General features: G+C 38.3%; 4 protein-coding genes across 8 annotated transcripts; 1 reads left to right on the plus strand and 3 right to left on the minus strand.

Annotated features, from left to right (window-relative positions):
* The first annotated feature begins 710 nt into the window (after positions 1–710).
* LOC130992058 (cation/H(+) antiporter 24) lies at positions 711–3,736 on the plus strand. Of its 5 annotated transcripts, none has more exons than XM_057916528.1 (4): positions 711–1,134; positions 1,262–2,266; positions 2,376–2,832; positions 2,908–3,736. In XM_057916528.1, the coding sequence occupies exons 1-4, from the start codon at positions 844–846 to the stop codon at positions 3,558–3,560; spliced, it is 2,406 nt and encodes an 801-aa protein (XP_057772511.1). In that variant the 5' UTR covers positions 711–843; the 3' UTR covers positions 3,561–3,736. The 5 variants fall into 5 exon arrangements, with proteins under 5 accessions (XP_057772511.1, XP_057772513.1, XP_057772510.1 ...); XM_057916530.1 differs by having other exon boundaries at positions 1,262–1,310; positions 1,419–2,266; positions 2,376–3,736; XM_057916527.1 differs by having other exon boundaries at positions 2,376–3,736.
* A 137-nt stretch (positions 3,737–3,873) lies between these two features.
* On the minus strand, positions 3,874–6,311 carry LOC130992059 (laccase-3-like). Its single transcript, XM_057916532.1, has 6 exons — positions 6,062–6,311; positions 5,823–5,974; positions 5,504–5,748; positions 5,301–5,429; positions 4,265–5,218; positions 3,874–4,184 (listed from the first exon to the last, which is right to left on the minus strand). The coding sequence occupies exons 1-6, from the start codon at positions 6,152–6,154 to the stop codon at positions 4,054–4,056; spliced, it is 1,704 nt and encodes a 567-aa protein (XP_057772515.1). The 5' UTR covers positions 6,155–6,311; the 3' UTR covers positions 3,874–4,053.
* Positions 6,312–10,094: 3,783 nt separating this feature from the next.
* On the minus strand, positions 10,095–12,516 carry LOC130992061 (laccase-3-like). Its single transcript, XM_057916533.1, has 6 exons — positions 12,359–12,516; positions 12,127–12,278; positions 11,809–12,053; positions 11,603–11,731; positions 10,566–11,504; positions 10,095–10,485 (listed from the first exon to the last, which is right to left on the minus strand). The coding sequence occupies exons 1-6, from the start codon at positions 12,473–12,475 to the stop codon at positions 10,355–10,357; spliced, it is 1,713 nt and encodes a 570-aa protein (XP_057772516.1). The 5' UTR covers positions 12,476–12,516; the 3' UTR covers positions 10,095–10,354.
* Positions 12,517–16,642: 4,126 nt separating this feature from the next.
* On the minus strand, positions 16,643–19,848 carry LOC130992062 (laccase-3-like). The gene is made up of 6 exons (XM_057916534.1): positions 19,552–19,848; positions 19,326–19,477; positions 18,951–19,195; positions 18,720–18,848; positions 17,567–18,499; positions 16,643–17,068 (listed from the first exon to the last, which is right to left on the minus strand). The coding sequence occupies exons 1-6, from the start codon at positions 19,630–19,632 to the stop codon at positions 16,938–16,940; spliced, it is 1,671 nt and encodes a 556-aa protein (XP_057772517.1). The 5' UTR covers positions 19,633–19,848; the 3' UTR covers positions 16,643–16,937.
* Positions 19,849–21,482: the final 1,634 nt, after the last annotated feature.

Consider the following 21,482-nt stretch of genomic DNA (forward strand, 5'->3'; position numbering starts at 1 on the left):
ATTTTCCACTCACAATATAATTAATTATCATTATAAATACTAATATAATAATCATTAATTTTATGTGGACGGAGGTAATATTTCTCTTTCCATTTGATTCTACCTATATTTTTTTTTTTGGATTATCTCATTTGATTTGATCTATTTTTTTTTTTGAATAATTAATTTTCATTATAATAAATATGACCACACACACTTTACATTGGAATCTTTTTCTTTTAAATAAAGGTATAAAAAAAACTATACCAAATGGAATAGTATTACAGAAGGACTACAATTTTATTCTAAACTAGAGTATATGAGATAATGCCCTCCAATCGCTCTCTATTTTGCAGCTGGAGTATAGAGTTACGTACGGATGAAAATTAAGATGCTCATTTAATAATGCACATGTAAAAATATTGACTTCTAGTAAAAATATGTTAAAAAATTTACGTAAAGATCAATGATATTGTGACATTTTGTAACCAATTATAACTCCCTAGTTCTAGTTTTATGAATGTCGTATGTATAATAACACTAATTACATCATGCATTTACCGTTTAAAAAAAAAAATACATCATGCATTTAAATTAAACCACAAAATCATAGTAATATCTTTGCTGTGTTTTCTTATTTTTTAGTACTTTGTATTTGGCCTCTTTATAATACTTAATATATTTATATTTCACATAATTAATAATCATTTCATGTCATACACATAATTTATATATATATTGATCAAGTGTCAAATTATACACACATATTTACACTTGAGCATAAACGAAAGGTGACATTTGCAGCTTTTCCAAACAACAAAACTGAAGTTACGGCAGACCGTTAATTAGTTTCTTGCAACGTCCATGCATGATCCCCCTCAATCCTCATTGTGCAGTAAAAGAAATTCCTTTACTGTAAATCTATGGAAGAATTGTAAAAGGCAAGAAACCTTCAAAATGTCGATGGAGAACGGACTTTTTATATGTCGGAAGAAATTTAACGATAATCTCTTCGGCGTTTTCTTTGGCCAAAATCCATTAAAATCATCTTTTCCCCTTGTTCTGTTGGAGTTGACGTTTCTCATATGTGTTTCTCGCGTCGTCCGGCTTCTCCTCAAGCCCTTCGGGCAGCCTAAAGTTATCTCGGAGATCATCGTGAGTTAATTCTGGCATTCATTTTGTGTTTTATTGGTTGCAGATTATTGTTTGTAGAAATGTTTGTGTGAGCTATTGAATCGTTTTTTTTTTAATATATGTTGTTTTTCTTGTGATTGATGTGTAGGGTGGCATTATACTTGGGCCATCTGTGTTATGCCGTAGCGAGAAGTTTCGTATGTATATGTTCCCTGATAATGCGTTTTATGTGATCCAGAATATGGGGCTAATAGGATTCATGTATTTTCTCTTCATATCTGGTGTGAAAATGGACATATTTGCAGTAAGGAAAGCGGACAAAAAGCATTGGTACATTGCGCTAGTCGGGGTGATGGGGCCACTCTGTTGTAGCATAGCTGTTGCATTTTCTTGGAGGAAGTCTATGGATACGAAGATGGTGAAGGCTTCTTCGATTTGGGGGATAACCTCGTCTCTGGCAATGACGGCTTTCCCTGTTCTTTATCCAATCATGAAGGAGCTCAACTTACTTAGCTCTGAAATTGGGAGGGTGGCCCTATCCATTGCAGTAATCGGTGATGTGATAGGAATGAACGGTGTGGTTATATTCGAGGCCTCCAAGCAAGGCGAAGGGAAGCCTATAGCTGCTTTGTGGTACATTGTCTCGTTGACTGTGGTTCTAGCATCTATATTTGGTGGTGTAAGACAGTTCATGATATGGATTATCCGGACAACCCCTGTAGGGAAGCCGGTGGATCAAGTTTATGTGATTGCCTTGTTGTTGGGTGTTTTTGTTGTTGCTTTTGTTGCTGACATGTTGGGCCTTGCTGTTGCCAACGGGCCGTTGTGGCTTGGGTTGGCCGTGCCAGATGGCCCTCCATTAGGAGCCATTCTTGTGGAGAAAAGTGAGACCATTATTACCAACATTTTCATGCCATTCTCGTATATGTATGTAGGCATGATTACGGATCTATCATCCATGAGCGGCCATTGGTATCATTTGCAGCCGCTGCTTTATGTGGTTTTAACCGGATACATCATGAAAATGGTTTTCACTCTCATTGCTGCCCGTTTCTTAGACATGACCATTAGAGATAGCCTCACTCTCAGCCTGATAATGAGCTTGAGGGGTGAAATAGAGTTTTTGTTGTTTATCCATTGGGTAGATTTTAAGGTAACTTCCTGTCTTTAATATGGTGTTATCACTTATCAATTTTTGGTGCAAATTTGCTCCCTCCCCCTCTCTCTCATGATGCATACGATCTCTCTTGTGGCATATGCAGATGGTGGGAGTACCGGAATTCACATTGCTGGTCCTGTTGACAGTTTCTGTGACTGCTGTAGCTGCGCCCTTGATCAGCATACTCCATGATCCTACGAGGCCTTATATGCTGAACACGAGACGCACAATTCAACACACCGCTCCTAACAATGAGCTCCATATTGTAGCATGTATCGATGAGGAAGAGAATTTGTATGGACTAATGAAATTACTTGAGCTCTTTAATCCAACTGCTAGCACTCCTATCTCTGTTCATGCTTTACGCCTAATTGAGCTCGTTGGTCGTGCCAACCCGGTGTTCATTGACCATGAAACTGAAGAAGATAAGGGAGCTGAAGGATGCAGATTCAGTTCGTTACATAATGCTCTAAAGATTTTTGCTGAGGCTAGAGGTGATTACGTAAGGATACTTTCATATACAGCAATCACCCCTAAGAGAAGCATGCATCAAGACATCTGTGAGCTAGCTCTTTCTAAGCAAGCTTGTTTGATCATAGTACCAATTCCACAGAGAATAATGGATAACATGGCAGGGACGCCGGCTAGGAAGTCAGCCTCTCAATCCCTGAGTTCTAACGTGTTGAAACATGCGCCTTGCTCGGTAGGAGTTCTAGTGAGCAAGAAGGAGTACCCAAATCTTGTTTCTGGTTTGAGAAGCTCAATGCATCACTTTATCCTTCTATTCTTGGGTGGAGCGGATTCTAGAGAGGCGCTTTCTTATGCAGACCGTGCTGCTGGATGTCCGGATACATCACTCACTGTCGTCAGGTTTCTTTCACATGAAAATGAGGGTGATATCGAGATGGAAAAGAAGCTTGATGATCAATTAGTGACATCGTTTTGGGTGAAAAACGAAGCTAACGAGCGTGTAGTCTATCGGGAGGCAGTGGTGAAGAACGGAGAGGAAACTATGGCTGTTATTCATGCAATGAATGATGAGTGCTATGATCTTTGGATCGTGGGAAGAAACCATGTAAATCCTGTTCTCTTACAAGGACTATCAAATTGGACTGAAATCAGTGAGCTCGGAGTTGTAGGAGAGTACATTGCCTCTGCTGATTTTAGCAGTAGCGCTTCAGTTTTAGTGGTGCAACAACAAATCTTAAGAGGCCAGAAAAGGAATTCAGGTAGTCTAGTTGGAAGATTCTTGTTAAACGAATATTGGAATAAGGTAATGCATATATAACCGTTAATTGCAGTGTTAGGCCTTAGGAAATCACTGCTTAGACACAACTTGAGTAGTAAATATGTGAAGTTTTGCTCTACTTCTTAGTTCAGGGAAGCTGTAAATAGATGTCATTTTCTTTGTAATACAAATTCCAGACCTTCAGACTGCACTTGTGACAAGAAAAGTTCACTAAATTACTTGTTTGCTAGTATTCTTTACTTACATTTTACTGTAAATTGTTTTGTAACATATTTTGGTAGTCCTTTTTTTTATTTTGTATTGACTCGACTTACTAGAAACATCAAGATGATTCAACTGTATCTGAACAAGATTTGGAACGGAAACGGTGAAGGTAAGCATGCCATTTCTCTATGTCTTTACAAACTACCTTAACAAATTCTTGACTTGCTTCTGTCAACAAAATAAATATAGACATTGAATGAGAGTGGAAGAAACTTGAAGATTCATGCAAATTCTACATCAACACATTATAGGAATCGCGTAATTTTGCCTAACAAGGAGGGAGATCAGGTGGAGGAGCCTCAACAGACTGCATCTTCCCCGGTCCATTTTCGACCAAGAATGACATGGCCAAGCCCCATCTGAGATGGGAGTCTATGTGACAGTGCATCAGCCAAACCCCTGCAGCAAAACCAGCCGAATTAGGATGCAACAGAAACTACGTAGATGTGGTAAGTTGCATGTATATGAGCTGCATTTACCTGGATTGTCTGCAACAAAACGAATCACGGTCCAGCCTCCAACGGGCACGTTGATGGTGTTGCGAATAGGTGGATCAACAAGGTTGAATCTTGCAGTGTCTCTGCTGGGGTTGAAGTTGCCAAAACCCTGGCCAACAACATAGAAATGGTAGCCATGGAGATGCAGGGGATGGTCCTCGGTTGAGACAATGGCAGTGTCTTGCAGCACTATTTGCACATTTGAGCCATACTTGAGCTTGTACAGCTTAGTCCCGCGCTGCGGCTGCCACAGCCCCCGGCTCACGTTGCCTGTGTAGTCGAATGCAACAGGAGGAACAGGTGGAAAATCTGTGGTGAAAACGCCCGGTATATTTTGGTAGTAGGCTTGTAAAAGCGAGGTGCTACGCGGAAGCACGAACGAGACATTGTTCATGCTGGCAGCGAAGCGCGTGTTGTTCGGCCCCTGGCACCGGGGGCCGGGGGTGCAGTTGACCAGGCCTAATCCGACTGTGAAGAAGAGCTTCTCATCGATTTGAGTTGGGACTTTGGTGTTCTTGGATGGCAGGCTTCTGAGCTGGCTAGTATATGCAGTTGCTGTATTTGTATCGTTGAATCTTGGAAGTGCAGGCAGCAAAGGTCTTTGCTTCCCAGTTGTGGAAGGGCGAGGAGCAGAGTCATACTCCAAGACTGCAGTGGTAGTTGTGTTGTCAAACGCTGCGTTTTGAGCTGTGGCGTATGCACGTGCCGCCATGTAATAACGGCCGGCTGGCTGATCGGCAGTGAGCAGAACATTGGTGGTCTGCCCTGGTCCGATCATGACCACTCTGGTGGCGAAGGGCCGGTTGTAGGCGGCGTCGTTCCCGACCACGGTTAGCATGTGGTTGGCAACAGTGAAGAAGAGTTCTTGATTGAGTGCAGCATTGATGATTCTCAAGAGAAGCGTCTCCCCGGATTTGACAGAAAATTTTGCAGTTTCTGTGTTGAGAAAAACCAAAAATTTTGATGAACAAGTATATGATCGATCAAGGCAAGAATTGGTTGAAATGTTTTAGGTAACCTTTGGTTGAGCATCTGTAGAGGTCTCCCGGCTGGCCATTGATGGTGTATGCATCGGAGACGTTGGGCGCCGCGCCCGTGAAAATCGCCTGTCGTTGCACACTGATGATGTCTCTATCCCACCATTCTCCTGTGGAGGAAAATGAAATCATGTTATAAGGGATTGATTTGTACAAATAGTGCATGTTTGCTATTTTTTCATACCAAGAAGTATAGGAATCTGTGTGTTAGGGTTGGGGAAAGGGTAGGGAACACCGAGTTTGGGGTGAATAATGAGGGCTCCATAGACTGTAGCTCTAAGCCATCTGCTGTGAGCATGCCACCACAAGGTTCCTTCCTGATTCTCGATGGTGAATCGGTAGGTGTAGCTGGCCCCGGGCTGAATCGGGCACTGGGTCACGTACTCAGGCCCGTCAGCCCAAGGCGTTCGCATCTGCCGAATCCCGTGCCTAAGAGACAAGGGAAAGGGTGAGAAGCGAAGAGATGACATGTATTGGTGAAGTGAAAAAAAGGTCGCCATTACCAGTGAATGGTGACGTTGTAACGAGCAGCGTTGATGACTTTGATGACGAGGGCGTCGCCGTCTCTGACCTCCAAAGTGGGCCCCGGAAACTGGCCGTTGACAGTGATTATGTTGCGAGTTCTGCACAGCCGCTTCACCGGAGTTGTCTGAACCTGAAAACACGCGTGCATCACTAATCAGTTCCAAAAATGATGGACGTGTAAAAATATGTAACGTGGAGATGTTCTTTGGAGACGTACGACAAATTGATGGTGATGAGTCTCGGCATTTGCAAGAGTGAGAGAGAGGATTAGAGCAACAAAATTGGCAAGAAAATGAATTTTGCGTTGCATGGTGGAAGGGGATTTATCTTTGTGTAATGCTCTTTAATTTGTTTGTTTTGTTTGATGATATTGGGATTGATGCAGACGTTGCCATTTATACTGCGAATTATAGTTGAGAAAAGTAGAGCTAAAGTTTTTGAGCAGTTTGAGTCAACTAAGGCAATAAACCTACTATATTGAGGATTTGGTGCAACCGTGCTTTGCTTACTTTATAAACAACTTTATGAATTTATTTAAGTAATTTATTTCATAAATGTAATAATTGTATTTTTTGAAGGAAAACAATGATTTGTTAGGCATCAATAACTTATTGACATTTACATGCAAATAATAATAATAATAATAATATTAATAATAATAATAATAATAATAACTTATTGACATTTATTCTAAAAAAAATAACTTACATTTACTAATAAAGTAACGTACCTAACATATGACCAAATTAAATATCTTCGACATTATTAATTTGAAGAAAGAAATAGGTTTAGCCTATTGCACCACAAAAAAATTACTCCCTCCGTCCACGAATTAAAGCCCCGTTTGAGGGTGGGCACGGAGACTAAGAAAGCTAAAAAAGGTGTTGTAGATGAAATATAAGGGTAGTTGACTAAAGTGATAAAGTAGTTGACTAAAGTGTTAAAGGTGTTGTGTGGTGGGTCCACTAGTGATAAAGTGTAATAAATATAGAATATAAAAATGATAAAGTTATTGTAAGGTGGGTCCATTAGTGGCAAAGGGTAGTAAATATAGGAAAAGAAGAAGAGTAAAAAGATACATAAAGCACAATAGGGCTTTAATTGGTGGACAAAAATTTAAGTGCAAGTGGGGCTTTAATTCGTGGACGGACGGAGTACTAGTTAACTATTCTGTTATTTATTTAGAATCATGGCACCTCGGCTTAATTCGTTAGACGACCCTTTAAACAACTACACATTTTGTGCAACTAACAGGACCGAGTAATTATATTTAGTAGCTTTCATTTTAGTCACTATAGCATCTTATTTTAAAATTAAAATTCACAACTAAGAATAGTCTTGGTTGTGTTCAGTGAAATAATTTTTAAATTTTTTATATGAAGGATAAATGGTAAATGTGATTAATTTTTTAAAAAATATCTTAATGAATAATTTTCATTTTTATTATTTTAAAGGGGCCATTTTCACAATCTAGTCATTTTCCATTAACAAGGCCATTTTTCTTCTGGAAATCACAATACCATCATCCAGTGTACATTACTAAACTGGTTTTTTTTTTTAAAGAAAAAAACTAAAACAAAAAAAGAAAGACAATGACAAGACAAAAATATGCAATCATGAAATAACTCACAGTCAGCTTCCGATGGATATTATAAATATTAATCAAAGACATTTTTTTTTTCTCACAGCGGCTCAAATATATTTTTCATCAAATCATTAAATCGTTATATATATATATATATATATATATATATAATATTGTGCTATACATCAATTATATTTGAAGAATGAACATGTCTTGGAAGAAAATAATAGTATTAAATAATTTGAGTAAGATACCCTTGAATAAATAAATAAACCCATTTCTCCCATCTCCTTATTTTTCTTTAATTAAAACTTTTCTTTTATTTTTCAGGTCGGTATTAAGTGAAAAACAAGGAATAGTTTTCCTCATTTTCTTTTTTTCGTTTTTTGAGTTGAAGAACAAATTAACCAGATATGATTTGTATCGTATAGGTAGCAATCGAGTAAGTAATATGGATAAAAGAAAGTGGAATTCATGAGTTTTGGAGGATAAAGAAAATAGAGTGTACACCAAAGGTGGGTGGTAGCATCAGCCAAGGAGATGGATTAGTGCGGCAATGCAATCTGCCGCCGAAACTCCGACTCAGGATTCCGGCGGTCCATTTCCGGCGCCGGCATACAAATCGGAGGCCTGTCAATGTATACTTATATTAGTTAAACCCTAATTCCGTTTTATCTTATCCCGATTCATTATTTTCTTTTTTATATTGTAGGATATGATCTTTCAGTGATCTATATTTTTATTTTTGGATAACAATTCTTTTTATTAATTTTCTCAAAAAGAAAAATTAACTTCATTATAATAAAGATTGTATCGAGTTCCTTCTACATAAGCAGGCCAGAGGATAAGCACTACAGTCTACAAGATTGGAGTGAATGTTTGAATGGTACATCTCGTACAAAAGTGTAAAACTTCTAATTATTTGAATATTTTTGAAGGCCATCATCTAAAAGTTTTAATTGTCAACAACCAAATATAATCGCGATTCGCGAGCAATTTATTTTAGCAGACTCTAGTAATTGGCAATAATTAAATGCAAAAAGTTAGGATCGCTAAATCAAACTTTTAATATCAACGCCAAATCAAATTAAGCTAAAGCATGTACTAAATTCTTGCTAATTGGCCACGTGGAATTTTGTATGAGAGAGATTTAAAGAACACATTGACAAACATGGTTTTCGTACCTCAATTCCACATGTTTTGTTGTCATTTCCCTTCATGTTTTGCTTGTGAATGCTTGTTTGTGCCCGAATATTTAGTTTTATGAAGATTTGATATCTTGGTGTAGTTTTGGAGTAATTTCAGGAACCATAAATGATTAATTGGAGGATTTTGAAGATATGAGATTGAAGTACGTCTCGAGAGGAATCCGTGAGCGCAAACGGCGACCAAATCCGAGTCCGGACGAGGGAGAACGGAGCAAAACGAGCAGCCTGCGCAATACGCCCAGTAGCCCGCGGTCACCACCCGCGGCCGCGGGGTGGGACCGCGGGTCAGCTGCACCCGACTCAGGAGACACCCGCGGTCACCACCCGCGGCCGCGGGGTGGGACCGCGGGTCCCCTGACTCTCCCCCACGTTTGCCGGCCGCGGGCGCGGGCCAGGACCGCGGGAAAAGGGCGGAGCCTCCCCAAGTGGGCCCCAGTCGGGTTTTTCACCCCTTAAACCCCTTTCTCCCCCTTTTCCTCACATTATTCATCTTCCCCAACCTCAAACACACCCACTTCATCTTCCCCAACTCTCCAATTCCAAACCCTAGCCTCCATTCTCTACCATTTTTTCTCTCTTCCACACACAAAAACAACACCAAAATCAAATAAAGAAGGGGAAGACTTGGAAATGAGCTCATCAAGACTACATGATTGAAGATCAAGATTATAGGATTTGTCTATGAATCTCTATCTCTCTATATCTTTATTTATGTTTTCTTATGACTTGAGATTTGCTTTTATTATGAATATGCTTGGCTAAAATCTCTTATCTTAGGGATTAGATTAGATGGATTTGTAATGGATTGATTTCTTTGTTCAATATATATCTTGATTGTGCTTATTGTTATCTTTTCAAGTCCTAGATTTATCTCTTGTATGATTGGTTGGCCACCTTTTGTGCATTTCTAATTTGTGATTTGAATCGGGAGAGGATAATTACAATAGATTAGGAGTTTGATACATATCATCTCAATAAACCGGGAGGTTGAGAGGTGGGTGAGGGCTTTTTGATCTTTTGTGCTATTGGGAGTTATAGGTTAGAAATTGACCGGGGACGGCAATTATGACCCGTAATCTACTGTTTTAGTCGTCCGGGAGGGGGCTAAAACTAGTGGGGAGATCGCCCTAGATAAGTAAGTCATAACAAGATTTATATTGATTTAAATTGAAGTTCATTACGATCCATCGAAATCTAGTCCCTAGGATAACTTTCCTTTGAGTCATTCCCCAATTTATTAACTAAGTTTATATTTTTGTTATTTAGTTTGCTTGCTTTAATTTAACTTTGATTTAACCTTCAATATCTCTTCATCTTTGGTTGTCTAAATAGATTGAAAACAACTTATTAATGGTATTTAGAAGTTTGAATTCACCAATCCTTGTGGGATACGACCTTGCTTCCCTTATATTGCAACTACACCGTATACTTGCGGCGTGGTGAAAATAATTGCGAACACACATCAATATATATATTAATGGATCGGATCGCTTCTTTTACAAGTACTACTAATGGATCGCTTCTTTAATTTAAAGAATGGATCAATTATAGTATACATTAATGATGTATACATAAAAATATAATGCATCCGGAAACAACAATAATTAATACACTATCAAATGGAGATACATTTCCTCAACACTTGTATGAATGAAATAAATGCACACAATAGAATCATCAACAACAAATAACGACTAATTTCTCGAAAATACTGATCCTAACACGGCGGTAGATCAGGCGGCGGCGCCTCAACCGACTGCAACTTCCCCTTTCCGTTCTCCACCACGAACGCCATCGCGAATCCCCACGAGAGATGGGAGTCGATGTGGCAATGCATCAGCCAAACTCCTGCAAACCAACCGACCGGATTAACAGAATATACATACATGATACATAAATCATATATACCTCTCAAAACACGCACTCACCCGGATTGTCGGCGACGAAGCGGATGACGGCCCAGCCACCGACGGGTACGTTGATGGTGTTGCGCACGGGCGGATCCACGAGGTTGAAACCCGCCGCGTCTCTGCTCGGGTTGAAGTTGCCGAACCCCTGCCCCACCACGTGGAAGTGGTAGCCGTGGAGGTGCACGGGGTGGTCCTCCGTCGACACGATGGCCGTGTCCTGCAACACGATCTGCACCCTCGACCCGTACTTGAGCCTGTACAGCTTCGTCCCGCGCCGAGGCTGCCACAGCCCCCGGCTCACGTTGCCCGTGTAGTCGAACGCCACCGGGGGCACGCCCGGGAAGTCCACCGTGTACACGCCCTGCGCGTTCCCGCTGTAGTAGGCCTGCAGGAGTGAGTTTCTCCGCGGCAGCACGAACGACACGTTGTTCATGCTGGCCGCGAAGCGCGTGTTGTTCGGCCCCTGGCACCGGGGGCCCGGGGTGCAGTTCACCAGCCCTAACCCCACCGTGAAGAAGAGCTTCTCGTCGATGTGAGTTGGGACCTTGTTCTTCTCCGGCGCCAGGCTCCGCAGCCGGCTCGTGTACGCGGTCACCGTGTTCGTGTCGTTGTACCGTGGAAGCGCCGGCAGCAGCGGCCGCGAGGTTGCGCCCTTGGTGTACTCGAGGATGGCGGTTGTGGTGGTGTTGTCGAACGCCGCGTTCTGCGCGCTGTGGTAGGCACGCGCCGCCATGTAGTAGCGGCCGGCGGGCTGGTCGGCGGTGAGCAGGACGTTGGTGGTCTGGCCCGGGCCGACCATGATGACTCTGGTGGAGAATGGTTTGTTGTAAACGGCGTCGTTTCCGACCACGGTCAGCATGTGGTTGGCGACGGTCAAGAAGAGTTCTTGATTGAGTGCGGCATTGATGACTCTCAGGAGTAGTGTCTCCCCGGATTTGACGTAGAATTTAGTAGTTTCTAAAAATGAGAAAAAGCAAAGATTTGATGAAATGGAGCTAATTCAATATATGATTCATCAATGCAAGAATTGTTAATATGTGTTTGAGGTAAAGTACCTTTGGATGAGCATCTGTATTGGTCTCCTGGCTGGCCGTTGATGGTGTATGCATCGGAGACGTTGGGCGCCGCGCCGGTGAAAATCGCCTGCCGTAGGACACTGATGATGTCTCTATCCCACCATTCTCCTATTGAGGAAGATGCATGATGTTAACTATTATTAGTGACAAATTTGTATAGAAACTTTATTGTTTTTGTATCTCACCAAGTAGTATAGGTAGCTCTTTGTTAGGCTTGGGGAAAGGGTAGGGAACACCTAGTTTGGGGTAAATAATGAGGGCTCCATAGACTGTGGCTCTAAGCCATTTGCTATGTGCGTGCCACCACAGAGTTCCATCTTGATTCTCAATGGTGAATCGGTAGGTGTAGCTGGCCCCGGGCTGAATCGGGCACTGAGTCACATACTCGGGCCCATCAGCCCAAGGCGTTCGCATCTGCCGAATCCCGTGCCTAATAGACAAGGGAAAGGGTGAGAAGCGAAGAGATGACATGTATTTGTGAGTGAAAAAAAGGTCGCCATTACCAGTGAATGGTAACGTTGTAACGAGCAGTGTTGATGACTTTGACGACGAGGGTGTCGCCGTCTCTCGCCTCCAGAGTGGGGCCCGGGAACTGCCCGTTGACCGTGATTATATTGTGAGTTTTGCACAGCCTCTTCACTGGTGTTGATTGAACCTACAAATTAAGAGAGACATCAACACAATACACGTATGTAATGATCCTGCAGGTTATTAATTGGAAGCATATATGCGTACAACAAATTGGTGGTGATGAGTCTCTGCATTTGCTAGAGAGAGACACAGAATTGTTGCAAGAAAGATTGCAATTTTGCATGTGAATTGCATGGTGGTAATAAGATTGAAGGAACACATTTTTACTTTTGTTTGTTTTCCGATCCTTTGTATGTTTCTCGGGTTATACTAAGATGCTGCAAGACTTGCCTTTTATATTGCACATGAGAGTTGAAAAATAGAACAAAAATCTAAGGCTGGGGTGGGGTGGGGTGGGGTGGGACTTGGTTTGGGTCAACAAAAAAACCAAACCTAGTCCAACCATAGTGAGGATTTGGTGCAACCACTGGTATTATTTGAACTTAACTAATGATATGATCAAATTGGTTATTCAAGGGCCCAAGGCAGATAAACTCCCTCTCCTCCTTTCTACCTTATAATTATAATATCTATTTTTTTAATCAAGGAATTTACTATTTTTGTCAATAATACATAATAAAACAATATTGTTACAAAACACTGCGTACATATATGATCACATATTATAGTGAAATAAGATTTAAAGATGAACAAAATATTACTCCGCTTTAGAAGTCTATCTTCTATCATCAATTTAAATTCTACTCATCTATAACTCCAAAAAAAAAAATGAAATAAAATTTTTTATCGGGTTTGTAAACCCACAACTAATGAAACAATTAATAATGTTCATCATTAACTAATCACAATCAATAAAAAGTTTCTTCTTTTGTCCCATTCACCCAAATTTATTGGTAATCATTGTGAACAATTTGGTGCTTGGGCTAAACTGCCTCAAAACATGAGCCCTAATTAAACCACATAACTAACAACGCCTCTATTACAACAAACTTGTATCGTACGACAACAACTTAATTTCTTGATTTTTGCCCTTTTACTGTTTGCAGGAGTTTTATATGCATTAGTTGTAATTAGTTGCAAGATTTAGTGTTGTTGTTTGGAGGGAGGATGGAACCTTAGTAATAATTTAAACACACGCACGAAAACAGAAATAGAAATTTCTTGTTACAAGGAAGTCATTCATCTACACACTTTTAATCTGTTGGGACCAAAAAAATGATAAGTATATGACATTGAGTTATCTTAGAAATAAAAATTTGTATTTACATTTTAGTTATAAAAAAAAGGCTGAATCGCATAAATATAAGAATTAAGTACTTTTACAGCACTAGTAATGGTACATGTGACACATGTACAAATTTCATTTAATAAAGAAAGTTAGATACATAACAATTCACACTCTTATTTTTGTTAAAAATAAATACATAAGTTGATTATTGTGAAAACTACATTTTATCGTGAGAAATGTGAATACTACCTCATATAAATTTATTATATTCACTGTGAATTTAATTGTGCACACGAAAAAAAAATCGTCACTCATAAAATTCGAACTCAGATATTGAATTCATTTATTAATTAAGGTGATGCATTCACCTCAGATATTAGTGATCGAATAGCATAAAATGATTCTCACGTTATCAATTTTCATTTGAACCTCCTCATACATATACAAACATTATGATTAAGAAAAGAGTAATTATTATACAAACCACACTTATCGTATAAAGTCATGAATCCATTGTATATTTTCACGAACTATAATTGAAAATTGTTGTTTTATACGTTAAATACTCCATTTGTCCTCATAAAAAATATTTAATTTGTCATTTTCGTCTGTCTTCATAAAATGTATCCAGTCTATTTTTGGTAAGCTTTTCACTCACAATATAATGGGGGCCTTACTCCATTCACAACACATTCAACTATTTTATTAAAACTCGTGTCATTTAAAAATGAATATTTTTTATAAGGACAGAGGGAGTACATATTTTCATTTGAACCACTTCTTAAAATTCAAAATAGATAAGAATATTAGAGATGTGTCCAAATTTATAAGAGTACGCACTTTTATGATTGTAATACTTTATTAAATCATAAAAAAATTCTAGCTCTAATTTGAAATATAATGTAAAATTCAAAAATTTTATAATCGTAACTAGTACTTCCTCCGTCTACAAAAATTGTGTGTTTATTATTATTTTCATCCGTCCACAAAAATTATATGTTTTTCTTTTTTAGAAATCTACTTTATACTTTAAACTACATTCACACTCAATATTTACATAATACTCGCCCTTTACTTTTACAATTTGATGGGTCCAATACTATCCTTTAACATCAAAATCTCATCTTTCAATTTTTTTTTATTAAAATTCGTGCCCTTCCACTCCACCACACACTCTTTGTGGACGGAGAGAGTATATAATTTGTATGGGTGATGCCCAACCCAATAATAAGGATGATTTTGGGCGGGGATTATTTTTTACATAGGTAATTATATTCAAAGCACGGCCCAGCCCTTGTCTTTCTCATTATAATGTCCACAATTAATTAAAAATGGTTAATTTTACGGTCTCGTAATGCTATACCAGACGTCATATATTGAGTATGAATATTCATCCAAAAAATTAAAAACAAAAAAAAAATGTAATCCTTCTTAATAATTTATATATTCGGCGCATCATTTCATGATACTTGGGAATTTTAATTTCGGAATGAACTAAGCTTATGTATTTACATTACACTTTTATAGTGCTGGAAAATTAAGTAACGAAACTCCCTAATAGTTTGTACACTTTTATAGTGCTGGAAAAATAACGAAACTCTCTAATAGTTTGTAAATTTACAGTCAATTAATTTTAAAAATATACTGTGAAATACGAGTCTATAAAAAAATTAAAAGTTTCAAAAATTCTTTCTAAACTAATAGAAACTTTGCTCCTGAAAAAAACTAATAGAAACTTTGAAATAAAAAAAAAATGTCTAGATTTTTTGCTGAAAATTCTAACTAGATAATATTTATTAGATAAAAAATATGTAAATTAAGGTTTTGATCATTGATTTAACATGTCTCCAACTATAAAATTAAAGCAGTAAAACAGAAGATCGATCAATAGTATAAAGAGACGCAATAAATCTGCAAATTATATTAGACTTCACGGTAGAATGTATATAGGAAATCCAAATTGCAAGATTATTTCTGCGATATATATGTGTCTAACTAATTCAACAAATCTACAATTTATTGTTGATATTAATTTGTATTTTCAGTTCAAGAGTCATGTTTCTAAACATAAATATGTCAATTTTTAAAAAAATCAAGATATGATAAGTTAAAAATATGTTTTTATTTTTTTATTTAAAAACCAGATGATGTTTATATTTGTCAAAGTTATCCTATGTTGACGGTGGTTCTATGAATCTTTGAACAAAAGCGCATTGCAATACGTCTCCAACTTTCGACGTATAGCCATCGCGAGCAACGCATTCTTCATAATCTTCAACCTTCGTAGTCAAAAGATGAAACCCTTTAAAATGTTCAATAAGTGCTTGCATTCTTCATAATCTTCAACCTTCGTAGTCAAAAGATGAAACCCTTTAAAATGTTCAATAAGTGCTTTAGCAAAGCTGAATGAGTCGTGTTCATGGGCCTAAAAAACACTTAAAAACTCCCAACACTTAAAAATGCCCAAATTTGGCTTTCTTTAGTAGGGTCATTTCCAGCCCTTAAAGAGTCCGCACTTAAAAATTACAGATTTGGCAAGGCTCATTTCATAGTAAGGGCGGATAAAACTCCAGATTTAGTTTCTTTAGCGGGTCATTTCACAGTAAGGGCGGATAAAGGTGAACCTAAACATTACTCATAATTATATTATATGATACGAAATATAATAAAACTTGAATGATTAAAAGTAATCGTTCAATTTATATAGAGATATAACCGCTCCATAATAACTAACACGAAGAGTGACGAAAGAAACCGCCCTCAACCAATTTAGTTATGATATAGTTAGATTTGCGGGATTTCGTTTTATTTCATATTATTTTTCAAATTAGTGTTGAAATTTGTAGTTGAATTTGTTGTAAATTGAAGAAGATGAATAAAATATTGTTTTCAAATTAGTGTTATTTCTAATTAGTGTTATTCCGATTTTCGTGTGATTTCACATTTCTATCATGCAAACACATCTGATATTTAAATGGTACGAATATTTCATTTCGCGTCATTTGTCCTAAAATCTATTCTTGAGAAGATTAATATATCTTTCGCACGAGCAAATGGGATGGTGTTTAATTTATTTAAATTTATATTTTCTCTGTTTTGCATGACTGCTCTAAAATTCATTTTTATTATATATTATATGATAACACCTTCAAATTGAAGCAGTTTAACTCAAATAGAGGAAAGAAAATAAGAAAAATAAAAAGTAAAAGTTGTTCATATAATTGTAATAAGAATGCATAATTAATTTGCGAACCATACACAACTGTAATTGGTTCAACTCTTTTTCTTGCTCGAGACAATAACAAACTCAATGCTCTATAGAACCACTTCGGCTACTTTTATACTAACTGTAAATCTTCTCTTCCCAATCACATTACACGTATATAAATATGGCTACAACATTTAAAAACTTAAATTAATACGAAAATACAAAATGAAATGATATGTAGAATACACCAAACATATTAAATTTTAAATGGGAACTGAAAGGCTCCCTCAGCATTGTGGGAGATCAGCCGGCGGCGGCTCGACGGTTTGCGACGGCCCTTCTCCATTTCCGACGATGAATGCCATCGCTAAACCCCAAGTAAGATGTGAATCTATGTGGCAATGGAACAGCCAAACGCCTGCACTCCACAACAACAAACACGTGTTTAATTATATGAATTTCACTGTCTCATAAATGCTATATGCCGGATGACATGTAACTTCATTAACTTGTTTGATATCTTATTTCATGCGCGAACTATTCTAATTTACATAAACATGTAACTTCATTATTATAGTCTAATTTATATAAACATGTAACTTTATTTATGTTGTAATTAGATCATTGTAGTTATAATTAGGAAGGGGAATTGGGGAGAGTGAACACCAAATCTAGGGGGTCTTTTTTATGTTTCAGATATATAAATTTATTTTTATAAAAATAATATCTTTGACTCATTTATTAATATATATTTATTTAATATTTGATTGACTCAAGACTTAACTAGTCGTTAAATAATAAATATAAGCATGTTAAAGAATAAATATACTTATATATTTTTTCACTTTCAATTATTTTTCTTATTAATCCTTATGTAAATTACAATCAGTCAATATAATTGGGACGGAGTTAGTACCTGGATTGTCGGCGTGGAAACGGATGACGGCCCACCCTCCGACCGGAACGTTGATGGTATTCCGAACCGGCGGATCAACGAGATTGAAGGTAGCCGTGTCGGTGGCCGGATTGAAGTTCCCGAAGCCTTGGCCGACGACGAAGAAGTGGTAGCCGTGTAGATGGATGGGGTGGTCCTCGGTCGTCACGATGGCCGTGTCCTGCAACACGATCTGCACGTTCGACCCGAACTTGAGCTTGTACGTTTTCGTGCCGGAGCCGGGCTGCCACAGCGCCCGGCTCACGTTGCCCGTGTAGTCGAACTTGCGCGGCGGAGAAGGAGGGAAATCGGTGGTGTAAACTCCCGGTATGTTCTGGTAGTAGGCTTGCAAAAGAGAAACGCTTCTCGGCAGCACAAAGGATACATTGTTAATGCTAGCGGCAAAACGCGTGTTGTTAGGCCCTTGGCATCGAGGGCCGGGATTGCAGTTGATGAGGCCTAATCCGAAGGCGAAGAATAGATTTTCATCGAGTTGAGTCGGGACTTTGGCTTGGGCTCGTATGACTCTGAGCTGGCTCGTGAAGGCGGTGACGGTGGCCGTGTCGTTGAAGGCCGGTAGTCGGGGCAGGATGGGGTTGGCGACGGCGGCGGTTTTGTACTCGAGGATGGCGGTGGTGGTGGTGTTGTCGAAGGCCGCGTTCTGTGCGGACTGGTAGGCACGCGCGGCCATGTAGTAGCGCGCGGGTGGCTGGTCGGCCGTGAGGAGGACGTTGGTGGTCTGCCCCGGTCCGACCATGATCACGTTGGTGGTGAAGGGCCTGTTGTAGGCGGCGTCGGCTCCGACCACCGTCAGTTTGTGGTTGGCCACGCTGAAGAAGAGCTCTTGGTTGAGTGCAGCGTTGATTACTCTTAGCATCACCGTGTCTCCCTGGTTCACTGAGATTTTGGTTGTGCCTGACAGCGACGGAGCCAGGATTTTTATTTAGAGGTCCAACTAATAAGGAATCGTTTGATTTGAGTAATAAAATAATTTATCTTAATCGTATAGAATGTCTTGATATTAAATGTTTGATAGTATAATAAAAAAACAAAAAAAACTTGTTACATTCATAATTTTTTCATTGTTGGAATGATTAAGGGTACTATTTTGTTGATTTCTTGTCATGTCATGTACCTTGGGTAGAGCATTTGTAGAGATCTCCTGGCTGACCGTTGACCGTGTAGGCGTTTGAAACATTTGGGGCAGCTCCGGTGAAGAGGGCTTGTCTCATAACTTTAAGGATGTTTCTATTCCACCACTCACCTATTTGTCGTTTCAAATGTATAATAATAAGATATCATCGCTATAGTTATCGATTGACTCTAAATATAAGGTTGTGACAGAAAATGTGTGACTAAAACTTACCGAGAATGATAGGAACATCAATCTTGGGTGCAGAGAAGGGATAGGAGGAGCTCGAGTTCGGAAAAATAACGAGGGCGCCGTAGACGGTGGCCCGGAGCCACCGGCTGTGGGCGTGCCACCACAATGTGCCCTCTTGGTTCTCTATCTTGAAACGGTAAGTGTAGGTTCCGCCGGGCCTGATGGGGCATTGCGTCACGAATTCGGGCCCGTCGGCCCATGGGGTCCGCATCTGTCGTATTCCGTGCCTAGTGGCATGATCCGACGGTTAGGCTAGGGGATGTGATCATCGAAAGGGTGGTTTAATGCAACATAGATTATCTAAATTTGAATTGTTGGCGCGTGTTGTGGTTAGAGATATGGTGTGCATAGACTTACCAATGGATGGTAACGTTGTAACGGGCTCGATTGGTAACTCTGATGGCTAGTGAGTCTCCGTTTCTTGCGGCAATGGTTGGCCCCGGGAATTGTCCGTTCACCGTGACTATCTTGCGAGTTTTGCACAGCCTATTCACCGGCGTTTCTTCGACCTGCGCGCGGCCGTGTTAGAAATTCGAACGAGAAAAATGGGATGAAGTAGTAAAAAATTAATTTGAAGACGTACCACGAACTCATGGTAGTGAGTTTCGGGGAAGGAAGTGGCGAGAGATAGTATGCCTAAAAGAAAGATGAATAATAGACTCATTCTTGCTTCTTTCTTTAACTTGTGTGTGTGAGAGAGTGAGAGAGCTTTTACTTGGCCTTTTGGTTTAGTGAACTTGAAGTGATGAAGGCAGAGTTTGAGCTTTATACTAAAATGACAAGGGATATAAGTTCTACTTTATTAGTGGTTTCTGAAAATTATTTATTGCGGTTCGAGACTTTGATGACATAGTCAAATTAATACGAAGCCATAGAAATCATATGAAATTTAGAACTTTCATTTATTCTTCTGCGTTCATATAGAAGTAATGTATTTCAAGTAGGGCTGTAAACAAACCAAGCCGCTCGCGAACTATTCGGAACTCGGCTCGAAAAAAGCTCGTTTAAGTTCGTTTAGAGAAGCTCGTAAAATAAACAAACCAAACTTGAGCTTAGTAGTATTCGGCTCGTTAGCTCGTGAACATGTTCGTCAAGTGATTCAGTTTGAAAAATATAAATTATTAGTAGACACAACTTATATTTATCCATTAAAATTAATAATAATTGTATTAAATCTCTAATTAATTTTATTTGTTATAAGAAAATAATTAATATATTTATTATTTTGAATAAAATAATTTATTTTAAAATAAAATAATCAATATTTTGAATATAAATATAAATTTAGAAAGTTTATATAGGCTCGATTAGGCTCGTGAGCCGCTCGCGAGCCTCAAAGTATTCGGTAAGTAAAGTTCGGGATTCGATTCGATACTAAACAAACCAAACTTGAGCACACCACTATTCGGTTCGGCTCGGTTCGATTACACCCCTAATTTCAAGTTAAACGGAGAGTGGATAATAGGAATTGTTCTGCACTAAAAATCTTCTAAAATGGGATTGGTGCATCTAGTAGCGTTATTAATTTATAAGCAAGCTAATTAAATGAATCCCTTCTTTTTTTAAGTGGGAAAAATCCCTTCTTATTTGTGCAGATAAACATTTTTTTAAAGAAAATTATCATTATCAAAGAAAGAAAATATACACTCACACACTAATCTTCTAAGGGATTCAAAGTTGATTTGTGATTTTAATACATAGTTATAGACTATAAGGATTTCTACCACTTTTATACGTGATTTAGCTTTGATATTTGAAATTAGAGTTTTTGTACTGAAATAGTTGAGGTGGCTAAACGATAAACCTTCTAATGCTTAAATTAGTAGATGTCGTAAATAAATAAAAAATCAATTTAGTTGCTATCATTTGCACAATCCAGCGTTAATAAAATGGGGCTTTAGAGCAGAAATATATAATACATGAAAATGGAACAAATATATTTGCTTTTTCAGTTTAACAAAAAAATATTTGTTTTTTCAGCTTATATGGTAGTTTTATATTTAATACACGTGACATACTTTTATGGTAATTATAATACGAAATGTAATTAAAATGGTAATAGAAAAACCTCATAGCAACTTATGTTTGTGATCTTATTATCTTTAATTCAATGACCAATTTATATCTCAAAATAGTAAACTGTGTTTATTCTAACATTAAATAAAATAAAAAGGGCACCAAAATAAAATAGGCGTTAGTTAGCCAAACAGTCAAATAAATTACTAGTAAAATAAACCAATTTGGAGAAAGCAACTGTTACCTGAAATGTATCATCAGATTTATCTTGTGAAATTGAATTTTGTAGTGTGAAAGGTAGGATTTGTTGGCGACTTAGTAAAATTGAGCTGAAATATTGTTTGGGAAAAAAATTAAGTTGAATTATGCGCTGGGTTTAGGTGATATTTATATTTTGACATCTCTTTCGCTTGACTTAATATAGATAATTAGTTCGATTTTGTTTAATATTTTTCAGACCTAGCTACTCAAAACACACCCATAAGACTTATGGCATAA

Source organism: Salvia miltiorrhiza, chromosome 7 (genome assembly GCF_028751815.1).
Source record: "Salvia miltiorrhiza cultivar Shanhuang (shh) chromosome 7, IMPLAD_Smil_shh, whole genome shotgun sequence".
Taxonomy (NCBI): Eukaryota; Viridiplantae; Streptophyta; class Magnoliopsida; order Lamiales; family Lamiaceae; genus Salvia; species Salvia miltiorrhiza.

Bases quoted from the DNA above. Each gene is read 5' to 3' on its own strand.
- LOC130992059 (XM_057916532.1), bottom strand. From the start codon at position 6,154: ATGCAACGCAAAATTCATTTTCTTGCCAATTTTGTTGCTCTAATCCTC. The intron at 5,975-6,061 runs GTACGTCTCCAA...GCGTGTTTTCAG, and splicing joins CTCATCACCATCAATTTGTC to GTTCAGACAACTCCGGTGAA. The intron at 5,219-5,300 runs GTTACCTAAAAC...TTCTCAACACAG, and splicing joins CTACAGATGCTCAACCAAAG to AAACTGCAAAATTTTCTGTC.
- LOC130992058 (XM_057916527.1), top strand. From the start codon at position 844: ATGCATGATCCCCCTCAATCCTCATTGTGCAGTAAAAGAAATTCCTTT. The intron at 1,135-1,261 runs GTGAGTTAATTC...ATTGATGTGTAG, and splicing joins AAGTTATCTCGGAGATCATC to GGTGGCATTATACTTGGGCC. The intron at 2,267-2,375 runs GTAACTTCCTGT...TGGCATATGCAG, and splicing joins TCCATTGGGTAGATTTTAAG to ATGGTGGGAGTACCGGAATT.
- LOC130992061 (XM_057916533.1), bottom strand. From the start codon at position 12,475: ATGTGTTCCTTCAATCTTATTACCACCATGCAATTCACATGCAAAATT. The intron at 11,732-11,808 runs GTGAGATACAAA...CTTCCTCAATAG, and splicing joins AGAGCTACCTATACTACTTG to GAGAATGGTGGGATAGAGAC. The intron at 10,486-10,565 runs GTGAGTGCGTGT...GTTGGTTTGCAG, and splicing joins CTTCGTCGCCGACAATCCGG to GAGTTTGGCTGATGCATTGC.
- LOC130992062 (XM_057916534.1), bottom strand. From the start codon at position 19,632: ATGAGTCTATTATTCATCTTTCTTTTAGGCATACTATCTCTCGCCACT. The intron at 18,849-18,950 runs GTAAGTTTTAGT...AACGACAAATAG, and splicing joins TGATGTTCCTATCATTCTCG to GTGAGTGGTGGAATAGAAAC. The intron at 17,069-17,566 runs GTACTAACTCCG...TGTGGAGTGCAG, and splicing joins TTTCCACGCCGACAATCCAG to GCGTTTGGCTGTTCCATTGC.